This window comes from Crassostrea angulata, chromosome 6 (assembly GCF_025612915.1).
Source record: "Crassostrea angulata isolate pt1a10 chromosome 6, ASM2561291v2, whole genome shotgun sequence".
Classification (NCBI taxonomy): Eukaryota; Metazoa; Mollusca; class Bivalvia; order Ostreida; family Ostreidae; genus Magallana; species Magallana angulata.
Window position 1 is genome coordinate 52,684,359 of NC_069116.1, and position 14,078 is coordinate 52,698,436.

Sequence of the window (14,078 nt, forward strand, 5' to 3'; positions counted from 1 at the left end):
AAAATGGTCTGGGAGAAATAGTCGGTGTATATTGGGGGTTTCCATATAAGGGCAAAAAGAGTAGGTGTAAAGGCGACTCTATTAATCTGAATCACCCATTACGTAGGCCTCCATTCACGTATATACATTAACAGAAGGGCGTTATCCTAATCTCACGTGATGTCGGCTTAACTTAATACAAGGAGGACTTTAAATAATTTTTCTTATTATGGTTTAAACATGCGTGAAAATTTGTAAACAAACGACTCCCTTTAAACTCCTTTTTGGGAGGAAGGAATCGCCTTTGTGGAATTTCAAATTAATGTTTTTTATTTATTTTTTTAATATTGACAGTTGATAAACAGAGTACATTCCAAACTCTGAGAATTTGCACGAACTCAAACTAACTGAGGAAGATATTTTTTTTATAATACGGGATGAATTCATTTAAATAACAATTACAGGCGAAAAAATAACGAGGCCACAGTCCGCGTGACGTCACTCAATAGGTATTGAATTTCGTAGTTGTAAGGATTGTATGCAATTTTGGATATTTGTCAAGTCAAATGATCAGCCCTGTTTCAGGACATGTGTTTTTTGTTCGGAATTTCGCCATGATAGGGGTCTATTTTTATTTGTATTAGAGTTTGTTCGCATTAAATAATCTTCAAGTAACAGCTTCATTTATTGTACCATATAGATTATAATTCTATGTTTACGTGGTCAAAGATTTTCAAATGTATTCGGTGAATGATGTTAAAATATTGCAAGATACAGTAAAAATGAAAATAAAATCAACATGCCTGTTCTCCACGTCTGGGTCAAAGTGGGCACACATTTTTCTTTCTTTCTTTTTTCTTTTTAAAGGAAATGCGATACTTGTATACATTGTTTACACCTTGATGAATCAATAAGGCTCTGTATGGATTTAATCAACCTTAGTTTAGAACTTTGGGTATATTTAGACATAAAAATGACATACCTGTAATTCATTGCAGTTGACAACTAAGAACTACTGATTATATCAATATAAGTCAATATGATAATATCAAACAGTTAATGGATATAGATCTGTTCTCTAGTACTGATGTCTATAATAGATCCTAGCAGACTGAGCCAGCCTGTACATACTTCCCTTCAGTTTCCTTACATCATTTTAACGGATTTCCGATAATCATGATTCATGCCGAGCTGTGTCCTCTATCAAATTAAAAGAATGAAAACTATATCAAATTCACCATCCAACTTCATCGCTGTTCTACGTTCACAAGGTATATTATTTATGTAAAATCTTTAAGTGATAAAGCTACATCTAGATACTACCGTTATATTGATTTCTTGTTCGTTTAAAGACTGAAAAGGGTTCATGTTAGTTCACAATCCTGTTTCAGTGAGCCAACCGTGACGTACGCGTCCAGTCATTGTCATAGTCAGGAAGAGGGTATATAAATAAAAGTCGACTGGAGATTTAATCAGACGATTACCAAGTACTAAGAGGTGAAGATGGATGCCTTGCAAGGCGTGGTGTTATTTTTGATTCTAACAGTTTCTCTTGTGGCGACTCAGTCCACCACTAATGACCCAGTTACTTCCGATACTTCTTCACCTGCCCCTGAAATCACATTCCCAGGAAACTTCACCGATGAAAACACAACAGCAATAACAGTAGGGGGAGTTTTTGTCCGCGTTCTTGGACAGTCCGGAAAATTTATCATGGGGCGAACCAGTAACCCCAATGAAGATCCTAACGCACTAAAAGTGGCTTTTGACGCCATAAGAGAACTGGACAAAGATGGCGCCGTCATAGGAAAGGGCGGTCGCGTTAAACACAGCTTCAATACGTTTGCCAGTCAATCGTTTATGTTTTCTAATATCACCGACGACCAGTACCAGAATCTGTCCGCCAAACGACTGGACTTTGTCGCTAACCTGACGTCTGTTGGTGCCACGCTGACCGCCCAAATGTATCTATTTGAAGAGGAAGGAAACATCACGCAAGATGATGAGGTCAGTCAGGTGTCCAAGGGAACGCTCAAGTTCAACATTGTGCTTGAGAACTGGTCATTCTGTGGTATGAATGAAGAAATTTGTAGACAGGGATCAAAAACGTCCGTCGGGGAATACATCGAATTCGTCATAGCAATAAAGGGTAAGAAGTCTGGAACGAAGAAGGGGGGAGGGAGAAAGAAGAGAACCAATGCTCAGGAGTACGACATGGGCGGGGATGCTTCTGTTGTCCTCTCCGGCAAGGTAGGTGTCAGATCATATTATCTTTTTTCCTACAAATGTACTGGTCAAACACTTTTTTTCTTCAAATTTTGTTGTTGAAGTTAAAATTATTGTTAAATACTATGGAGCAACATTTTATGTTTTGGGAATAGTGAGGGTCATAAATGCTGAAAGTAACTTCTGGTTCTGTTATTTCAATAGGCTAGGTACGACAGTAGTTCAGCATACGAGAATCTGCCAGAGGGATTTCCAAAAACTGAAATGAAAGGTTCCAGCCAGCTTTTCGTGTTTCGGTTCAGGAAATTCAATACCTCGGTGTTTTACGACCCCCAGCTGAACCTGGACGGTAACGACACGACAGGAGAGTCCACCACTCAGACCCCAACAAGCCCCGAATCCACGCTGTCAGCTGCCCAGATCACCACCAAGATCCTGGGTAGATCTGGCAAGATGACAATAGGGCGTGGCAGCAATCCAGACACTGATGCCGACAAAGTTCAGGTCACGTTCGATGAAGTGAAGGAAATCGATAGCAGTGGAAATCCAGTCGGGGCTAGTGGAGCAATGAAACACAGCTTTAATACATTCGCAAGCCTTGACTTTACTTTCTCTGCTTTGGAAGATACTTCATTTGCAGGTATCACAGCCAAGAGATTGAACTTTACTGCTGACATTGAAAGTGTTAACGCAAAGCTCACAGTTCCAGTTTACATCTTTACAAATGGCGGGGTCATCTCCATAGACGGCGAAAGTTCGACCGTCACAGCCGGAACTGTTAAATTTAACATACAGATAGAAGGCTGGCAGTTCTGTGGTAACTCCGGGGTCACCTGCAAGCAAGGATCTAAAGATGAAGTAGGGGATGCTATAGAATTCGTTATTACCATAAAAGGCAAGGGAACTCAACAACGAAAAACGACCGACAAGAGGACAGACGGCGAGGAGTTTGAGTTGGGGGGAGGCAGCTCTGTTCTCCTCTCGCGAAAGGTATTGACAATTTACCAAACACGCATATTTTGCTTAATAATCTATAACTGAATTTTAGCAACCCTATTTACTTATTTACAAAACATTCATTTTACTTTTTTCCAGATTAGCGTAGATGGTGGAAACTACACAGATATGGCCACAGGATACCCTAAACTGGAAACCAAGGGTGGGAAGCAGTCGTTTGTATTCCGATTCCCGAAATTTACTTCATCCGTTCTCTACGATCCCCAAATTGTGTTGGCAACTCCCGACGCCAGCGGTTCCAATGTCGTCACTTCCTCTCTCAGCATTTTGATCACGTGTCTAATGGTCCTAGTCTCAAGGCTTCTTCATTAGAATGAAAAAAAAAATCATCGGCAGCATAATAACCAATGGTCGAATCTCAAGTCAGCTTAATGCAATGTGGTCTGTATGCATACAGCGTAACTGTGTATTGAAAGTGTACATTTAGCATAATGTCTTCATTTATCATCCGTTATCTATCTGTGTGAAAGAGTATAAGTAATTATGGGTGCTGGCATCCAATCTAAGGAGGATGTGTACGTGCGAAGGACATGCCTTTCATTTTTCCAATGTTTGTTTATATTTGTTATACTTATATTAATATATTACATTAATAAAATGTTTAATATCATTAAACCCATCTTGCTGTTTTTTTTGGTGATACATGAACCCCTTTTTCCAAAAAAAAAAAAATAATAATGATAAACTCCCATCTAGATGTATACTAGTATACTTTATGATAAAAACACATTCTTTTCTCAATTGAGAACATTAGAAACAAATATCCAACCAGTTTTTTGAAATACAGATAACATTCTAGTAGAAATGAATCTGTATTACAAATATTCGGACCACACAGGAGATGATGGGATAATGTATCCCGAATCCTTATACCGGTGTTCTCAGCCACTGGACAAATTCTGCGGTTACGATATGAAAAATAACTTCACCTGAAATTTGTTGGAAGGTAGGATGGGGTGTTGAAATACGTTACAGTATAAATTGAGTATCACATGCCTAACTATGAATGACGATTCATTGGCCGTACTTGTTTTACATACACATATAGGGATAAGTAAGCGTTTCATGTTGATTTTTTTTTTATCTCGCGGTCCAATTCTCAAGATGAAAGATTTTTTTATTAGTTGTACTTAACTAAATGTTTTAAGTTAAATGTATTTCTTCAGAGATAAAAATCACCCACCGATTCTTGCCTGTTTTAAACCTGTGAAACCGATAGGATCATTTGAGAAACATTAAAATTTTTCATTTACATTAACCGATGATGAAGATAATAACATTTTTGGCAACGCCCCCAGCCCAAATACATGTACCCGTATAAAACAACAAAGTATTTTGTAACTATCATGTGATTATGATGCGAGTTCCTCATTGCTGTCAATAAAAGAATATTCACAGGTAAATCTTTTAAAATATTAAAAGGAATGATTTCCTCGCTCATTATATGGCTGTGGGTGTGAAAGGAATTCTTATGAATAAAGGAGGACCATGTGAAATTTAATTTTTATACATGGATAGAAATCGTGGTGTTTGAACAATAACCTGCGTCAATACAGTTTGGGGGACACTGAGTCATGCACAACGACCCGCATCCTTGACTGACTGGTAATTCAATAGGGTATAAAAGCTGAGACAGGAAGAAATTTATTCATAGAAGTAGACCAAGGTACGGCATAAATAAAACGACAGGCTAGTAAAGAACCGAACAGAATATTAATTTCTTATTTTGAGCAACAGAAAGCTACGAGAAAACTACAATTAACTCCCTTCACGTCTCCTGTATTTAGTACATTTGTTTGCTTAATATTTAAATCTAAAAAAAATTAAGCAACTTTATATGATTGTTATCAATTGAAATATTCCTTTTTATGAAGGTCATATTTTTAAACCTGATAATAAAGAATCAGTTTTATCTATAGTGTTAGAATTTCATTTGATATATAGGTGATCTTTTGAAGGGATGTTGGTAAATCCATCTACTTCATGTAAATGTGTATTACGACAAATATCTCTGACGCGTGACTTTTTCCTTCAAATATTGACTCATACATGTAAACATTTGGGCGAGGCGAGGTTTAAATCAACACTATATGAGGGCACTGTCCAGATCGCTACGTTTGAGGTCAAGTGAGCAATGAAACCAATAAAACTATCCTCTCTGCTGCCAGACTTTCTCTCGATATGAAATCCAAATGAAAACACTAATAAATCTGATTTGAGAGATAAAATTGTCAGTTCTTAGATTATTTACTGATTAAGAAAAGGCATACAGCAGCTTTTGAACTTTCTGAATCAGGTTGTCAGAGAGACGATGGAATAATATATATAATATATATGTCTGTCAATCATGACTGTTGGATATTTTAAGACACAAGTGTTGTCTACCTACTAGTATCTTCTTGCCGTTCCCCCATCCGGGTATGTTTAAGCTTGTTCTAATTGGTGAATAATACACACACGGGTGTTTATTTCAAGATAACAAATGAAACTTACAGACAACATTAGAAAAAATTATAATGAAAATCAGTCCTAATTGCTTTGCAACATTATTTATGATGCAATATAGCATTGAATGATTTATTTTTGACGTCGTCGTGTCAATAACTGCCGTCAGGTGAGCAGACAAATTGAATAACGCGCGTTAGCGCGTTATGATAATTTGTCTGCTCACCTGGCGGCAGTTATTGACACGACGACGTCAAAAATAAATCATTCAATGCTTATATTTACATTCCCTTACTGAAGAAATCAATGTTACTAAAATAAATCGATATAAAGTGCAGATCACGGAGGGAGTGAATAAGTAACAGCAAGAACAGCTGTTTTGTAAAACCGGTTTAAACTGGTTTTCACATAGACTGTTGAGATGAGATCGACGAGCATGAAAATATAATCCATGATAAATAACTCTTAAACTGTTGCTTTTAACAATAAAGTCAACTTTTTGTTGAATAATTATAAAACATGGTGTTTTGACAACATTCATGAAATACATTTTTTAACCGATAACATAGAAATCACTGTTTGAGAACTACTTATGTAAATTACTCGTAAATTCATACGCAGTGAATAGGTGTTGCATTTAGAGGCATAAAAACATCACGGAATTTAATGGAAAAACACAGTAGAATGTAAATATTGTAAATATAAGTGAAAATGTGTAAAATGTATAGTTGGCTTCTCAGTCATGAAAATGGTTTTAAGTAGTTTGATTGGAGTGCTCTCTCTCTCTCTCTCTCTCTCTCTCTCTCTCTCTCTCTCTCTCTCATTTAAACGAACATGAATCAAAAGGTCCATAATATTCTACGAAAAATAGCAAGTGCAGTTTTAATGTTTTATATATTTAGAATTTTGCCTTTAATCCATCCTCTTTGGACTTCACTTTTTTTAATTTCCTGTTACATATAAAGCCATTTTCAAAGTGTTCAATTGCTAAAAAAAATTAAAATAGAATTACACAAGGTTCTAATTATCAAGTGCATCATCGTGATGTATTCAGTTCACAAGTGTACACACACCAAAACTCAGCAAAAATTTCATCATCTAAACAATAGAATCCTTAATCAACAGCAAAGCCAGTTACAACTACAACGATAATATTACCATGGGTCGGGATGGAAGCGAATGCGAAATTGTCCATGGGGTTCTACCACGTCGGTGTCATCTAGATCTTTTACCAGGATTAAGCATGTTTTAAATCAAAATAAAACATTAGCCTATAGTTGTTGACAGACTGCAGTCTACACTATCGACCTCGAACTTAAAACTTGATTGAAGGTCAAGAAGTAATACATTGATGATTAAAAAGTGAGTGTTAAAGGGGTCATCTTGAGTGAAACCGTTAACACAACAAAGATACAGGTAATATAATGACTTTGACCTTCATAATGATTCATGGTGCAATAGGTTTAACGTGCAAGGGAAATGAATGGCCGGACAAAGATGGGGATATGATGACGGTTCAATAACCTTTCAGTCATAACCACGTGACATTGAACTATCACATGGCTTTGACAGAAATTACTGAGTATACAATACGATCATCGTCCTGTGACAAAGCCCTTGGCACACATACAAGTACGCATTACAAGGGGACAGGCTTGAGAAGCCGCTGGTTCCTGTTGATCACGGATAGCTTCCTCCTATAAATGGGTTCACTTTTCTGTTGTTTTTATTTCTAAACCATATATACTTCCTCTTGATGAAGAATATTTGTTTTAAAAAAAATTCAGATTTTTAATGAAAAATGTTTGGAGCCCATTTCAAGAGGGCTTGGTTGTCATGGCCATTTTTGACCCATATATATCTCCTCTAGATGAAAAGCTCTCTATGCATTTTTTTTTAAAATTCAGATTTTTAATGAAAAATGTTTTGGGGGCTCATTTTAAGAGGGCTTGGTTGTCATGGCCATCTCCTCTAGATGAAAAGCTCTCTATAAAAATATAACATATAATTCGGATTTTCAATGTAAGATGTTTGGATTTTTTCTATAATAATAGAACTTTAAGGCAAGTCTGCATGATGGATAATAAGTTGACCATCCAGCAATTTCTCTGAAATCGTTAAGTAAAATCTAATTACATGTAGTTAATATTTATTACACGTAGTTACTATTAATTACTGGTAGTTATTGATTGGTATAGATGTATATGCCATACTAACGTCAGGTCTATACTCTTGGCAAACGGTTTGCACTGTAGATGAATCTGTGTTAGATTTGTGAGAGGGGGGGGGGGGGTGTAGAAGCACCCGAACAGTAAATATTGGGTCGTTAGGGTAACGTTCGATCAAATCATGTAATTAAGGAGTAAAAGCTGGTTGTTTTTCATCAAATATCGCCCGGAGGACCCTTCCATTGACAATAGGAGAGTAATCGGATTAATTACTCTATAAGAGGATATCAAACTCTTCCTATATATATCCTCCGATTTTCATTTTAAATTCTCGTGCTAGCTTTCGTTTTTAGCTCACCTGAGCTGGAGACTTCTTTATCCGTTGACTGCTGTGGTCGTTATTGTCGTTGTCCTCTACGGTAACTTTTCACCTTTTCATCTTCTTAGGAACTACTTCATAAGAATCAACCAAAAGCATCATTTGGTTAGGACGTTCAAATTTGTTTGATTTATGAGTCATGACTGGAAATGATTATTAAAACTGAAAACAGAAAGGATATTCTGCAAAACTTTACAAAGAGACTTATTTATAAAGCCTGCAAACTGCATGGATACAATTTTTTTTTCAAAGCATGACGCATGCGCTAAATTTAATAAGTTAAGGTGGAATAACACAGCTGCAAAGTCACTCAAATTTACAGGACATTATTTGATAATAAAAGACATAATGATAAATAAACCGTTCATGTGTCAAATAAACGAAAAATTTGTAGTTTGGGGATAAAAAATGAATACCTTATCATACCGTGATGTACAGATCACAAGTCCGACACTTTATCCACTCGGCTATGGAGTAAGTTACATGTTGCAGTCGATAAAATCCTTTTAATAAAACGAAATGTCGTTTCGATCAGCGGTCAGCCATTTTGTAATGATGTGTTATTCCACCTTTAACACATAAATGGTATAAAATGAAATGTTGCGATCAATTTGTCGGCTGATGAATATGTTTTATAATCATTTGATTTTTAAAGTTTATTAAAAGATAATTTAAATGTAAATACTTAGGTAGATACCTTTTCAATAATGTTGCTGAAAATCAATATTTTGTGACATTACAGAAAGTTAAAAAGTAACAGCCGCCACTATTAATCGCTTACTGAATTACAGAAGTAAAAAAAAACCTAATCTTTTATTGAATACTTAAAGGTATGTTTTTACATATACATTTTGTTCGACAGTTTTCTATACACTAGCTTATTTGTATATTTGTAGAAATAACAATAACTCTGTCCCCGTATCCTTTGTGTGCATCTTTCGAAAAGATAAATATATTAATTATTCATCTAAGCCTTATATATAATTCAAAAATGCTAAATAAAGAATCCACCATTGCATTTGCACCTGTCTTATTCACCTGTCGTTTAACCATACACTTCCCTGCTCATCCAACTAAGACTAACCGGTATTTGAGAGTTGAACTGTAAAAATCATTTTTTGAACAAAACGACACTTTTAGGTGTTTAATAACGATACCGACATTCTCTATTCGCCCAACATTGACAATATTTGTCAGATATAATTTAAAATCTTACAAATCTTAAAAATTAACAAAAGGATACCGTGAGATATTTAACATTTAAGAGGCCATTTAGTTATGCTATAAGATGACATACTAAGCCCCACGCTTTCCAAGACCTTGTCGGTCATCTTTACGGGAAAGCGCATTCTGACCATGTAACAATAGACGAGAGATCAGAAGTGATGACTAGGCTCCGACCATATATCATGAGACATAACGAGGATCGAGCGATACTGCGAGCCACCTGACCGGGCCGTTGCGACTTAATACATACAAAATAATATTCTCACACCTTTTTATGACCAGAGAGACACTGGTATACAATAAACATAACAGGCGAATTGACATGCTTTCCAAGGCTCTATGTGTATCATTCATTGCACACACCAGTGGACACCATATAACTACAACAGGGAAAGATGTCGATCGATTTATAGGATGCTTAGGAATGTGAAAGGCGTGTGTAGACTGTACCTGCAATCTACGCCTTATTATTTTGTTTATGGCGGATGCGCGGAGAGGAGTTTCAAGAGTTTATAAGCAAAGTTTATTGTTCTCAAATTGAAGGGGCGTGTAATCGTCCAGTAAACTCGAATTTATAGCAGGCGCTTAACAAATACGTTTCCTGTGGAAAGGGAAACATTATTTCAGTTTGTACAAAACGTTAGAAGCTTTGGATACATCATTGATCATGCTCCGAGTCTGTGTCGTCATTTTTTGGGCGGTGGGCTGTTTACACCTCAGTCAGGCTGACGAGGAGGTGACAGCCGAAGGAGTATCCGTCAAGATCCAGGGACAGTCCGGGGGGATGACCATTGGAAGAACCGAGAATCCGGATCAAGACAAAAACGCGATAAAAATCAAGTTTGACGCCATCCAGGAGAGGGATAGCAGTGGCAACACTGTCGGGAAAAGCGGCAGTGACAAACACAGCTTTAACAACTTTGCTCAGTTGCCATTTGAAATTTCAAGTCTACAAGACACGACGTATGAAAATTTAACGGCAAAGCGGATTAATTTCACTGCGTCCATTACAAGTGTATCCGCCACTTTGCGAGTGCAGACTTACATTTTTACCGAGGCTGGAAACATTACAATTGGCGGGGAAATAACTAAGGTTGAGAAGGGAACCGTTAAATTTAACATCATTCTGGATGGCTGGACATTTTGCACAGCGAGTACTTGCAACAAAGGTGGCTCAGGGGAAGTCGGTGCCTTTGTAGACCTCACAATCTCAATCAAAGGGAAGGGAACGCCGAGCCGCAAAACCGGGAACAATAAACGCACGGACGGGGAGGAGTACGACCTTGGAGGGGAGGCGTCTGTAGCTCTGTCCAAAAAGGTCAGTGTCCAACAGAGAGAGAGAGAGAGAGAGAGAGAGAGAGAGAGAGAGAGAGAGAGAGAGAGAGAGAGAGAGTATTTGGACAAAACTATGGTGAATGTAAAGATATTTATGATATTGAAAAGATTTCCGGAGTATAAGTGTTACATGTATCCCGTTTTAAATCATTTTCAGTAAACAGGAAAAAGGACTTGAATATTTTTACAAACAATATGCGTTTGTGTTTGATTTTAGATTATAAAAGACAACGGCGATCCCGAAAATATGCCAGGCAATTACCCCGCCTTCGAAACACAGGGTAACAAACAACTTTTTGTGTTCCGGTTTCCCACGTTCCTCAACAGGGTGGTTTACGACCCGACTGTGTATGCAGGAAGCGCTGATGCAACCAGTGGTGCCGCCACCATTTACTCCGGATTCTCTCTGCTTCTTTTAATTTTCGTAGGAATTTTCTTTAACATGTAAACCATTTTCGATAGGATGTTCACGTGCAGTAGTTTAAAAATTTTGCATCGAATAATGTAGTGTTTGCCACAATTTCTTTTCGTACGTAGCGTAGTAAACAAACTTCTACCCCCTTAGTTTTGTTAGACCAGGGAGGGGGTGACATTGAAGCAAACCACACAACTCATGGCGGTGCTAACATTAGTCTGATTTCGATGTAAACTATCTGTTGTCTGTGTTTCAAGCTACCGACTGTAATTTAGACCCTTGTGACCCACATGTTTTTCTTGTTAAGTTTTACCAAAACATGTCCATATCTTGTTTGAGTGCAGGTAATACAAAAAAAACCTCTAGAGAAAGGAAAGGTTATTCTTAGTGAAAGATGTCCCTATTTGTACATTGATATGAACTGGTGTATAGGCTTGGAATTGTTATTGCTAGTAATAGGCTTAATAATCGAATCTGAACATCCGTTGCTTGGTCTCTATATTGCATTTTTATTTCATAGGATTAAGCGCACACATAAATGTATATTTATATACAAGTATATTAGCTTCTTTTTTGCAATGCAATCAACAAATCAACACTACTATAACAAAACCCATCGCGAGGATTCCTGCAATTACCGGGAAGATGAATCGTGGAATGGACCTGAAGCCGTAAAACAGGTGCGATTATATGATGTGCTACATAATTACACAACAAAGGAGGATACTCGATAAATACCCAATAAATATAATACCATTTATGTGGTCTACCTGTTATTTATTGAGTGTACTTTAAATGTATATAATTTAAATGAAGCCTTCTTAAAAGTTCGTTTTTTTTTCATGCATATTTTTCACAACAGCAATGTTGTTTGTTGTAAAATTGTCTTTCTAACTTTAACTTTAAATTTTGGGTTTTTTTTCTACGACAAATTATCGCTTCATTTTATCATTACTCACCTGCCATCTTAACGACAGCATGGTTGCTATGCATCTTTATTATGGGGACGGTTGGATTGGTTTATAATTGGACACCTGCATGTTTGTTAGTGGCAGTGTACAGTGTATATGCAGTTTTTCTCAAAGTCTCATGGGGGAAAGATGAAACGACAACAGATAGCATGACGGGATAGTGGTTTTTGAAATATTTTAGGAAAATGAATGACTGCATGATATCGAAGATTGTTTTTTTTTCAATGTTGTGAATTATGTATGTTTCATTTCCATTGGGGCTAATAATTGCTAAAAAAAAATCCGACAAGAGTCGTTGCCATGGAAATACATAAACTTGTAACATCTATAAACCTTCCATATGCATGTGTAGATTTTATTGTATTTCTCTGTTTAATATTGTATTCCTTTTTAAAACTATATAGTCTTAGGTTTTTTTGAAAATAAAAATAAAAGAAGTTGCATTAATTTAATAATATTGCTAATTTAATATCATGAGCAATTGAAACATTTATATAACCTTTAAAAATATCTTTTAAAGGAATGGACTGTACTGTTCCTCATGGCAAAATATGGATGAAGACTGAGAATATATATATATTACTATTGGCATATATATAATAACGTGTGTAAAAATCATAAGGATAATATTGTTACGCAATCAAATCATTACAGAATTTACATCGTAGGCAACATTGAATTTATTTGAGTTTGGACCAGGAAATGAAAAAAAAATTAAAAAGAGCTATGTTTAAAAAATTACAAGTATTGACAAGTATCACAGAATGTTCGATTGCCTGCATGAAATATCTGCGCTCGTTTCCTCACTGTATGCACATTTTACAAAAATGCATCCGCATGCGCTTGTATTTTTGTTCGTGGGAAAAGCTGACTTTCCTTCATAATGATCTATTTTCATTCATGTAAAAAATTGTCATGAAGGTTTTCTGTGACAATTCATTGTAATGCCATCAATATTATACACAATATGCATTCATAAAACCTATTCGTGAATGGACCAAAAAAAAACATAATACAAAATACCATACGGTATCAAAATTCATATTTTACCAAATATATTATAAGTACAACACATGTAGAAATCATATAACAAAGACACTCCGAAAAGAGTACTAGTAGTTGAATAAGCACACATTCAAACATGGATCGAAATCATCAACAAGAGATCCATGGGCATTTATAATGTATGATGCCATATTTCTTCCACTACTTGTCAGATATTTTTTTATATATGTCGTTTCTTCATATGCCTTAGTGGCATATCAGATAATTATGTCAATTTGGCAGATCTTTATGTTGACTTGTCAAAAATGATCATCAAGACTAGGAAATCAATATTTTGTTATTTAAAAGTTATATTGCCACCTACTGACATCTCCATGACATAAAGATCTGACACATCGACATAAAAATCTGACATGTCAACATAAAGACCATCTTCTCTAGCCAAGAGTTTTCGGTCCACTCTGTTCTCTACGGAAACGTTTAACCGCCTCTCATTGTTGCGTTAGAACGCGATATATTCACATAAATATATTGTCATTTATGATTTTTTTTAAGGTTTAGCCATTTATTTATGACAACAAAATTTATTTAGTGACACCATTTCGACATGTTTTTGACGTCTTAAGCACCTTAATCTGTTAAAGTCGAATTCCGCAATGTCGAGCTAAAATAATGTGTATAAACTATGCCGCCAAAATTAAATGTCGCATAATTTATTGCAACATAATTGTGTTTGGCGAATTCACCTTGGCGACTTATCTAAGTTAGAGAGGAATTTTCACTAAAATTTGAACGACTAGAATAATTAGTTTACCTACAGAATGCCATGATATGGTGAAGGGATGGTAAACTCCCTAGATGCTTTAGAGTTTAAGCTCTGGTGAAGACCATATATACAGACTGAATTTGAC

General features: G+C 36.1%; 2 protein-coding genes across 2 annotated transcripts; both read left to right on the forward strand.

The window, feature by feature from the left end:
• Positions 1-1,370: 1,370 nt before the first annotated feature.
• Positions 1,371-3,837, forward strand: LOC128188407 (uncharacterized). The gene is made up of 3 exons (XM_052859446.1): positions 1,371-2,229; positions 2,410-3,195; positions 3,301-3,837. Exons 1-3 carry the CDS (start codon positions 1,483-1,485, stop codon positions 3,532-3,534), a joined length of 1,767 nt encoding a protein of 588 aa, XP_052715406.1. The 5' UTR covers positions 1,371-1,482; the 3' UTR covers positions 3,535-3,837.
• A 5,946-nt stretch (positions 3,838-9,783) lies between these two features.
• LOC128189059 (skeletal aspartic acid-rich protein 2-like) lies at positions 9,784-11,951 on the forward strand. The gene is made up of 2 exons (XM_052860486.1): positions 9,784-10,759; positions 10,994-11,951. The coding sequence occupies exons 1-2, from the start codon at positions 10,109-10,111 to the stop codon at positions 11,222-11,224; spliced, it is 882 nt and encodes a 293-aa protein (XP_052716446.1). The 5' UTR covers positions 9,784-10,108; the 3' UTR covers positions 11,225-11,951.
• The last annotated feature ends 2,127 nt before the right edge of the window (positions 11,952-14,078 follow it).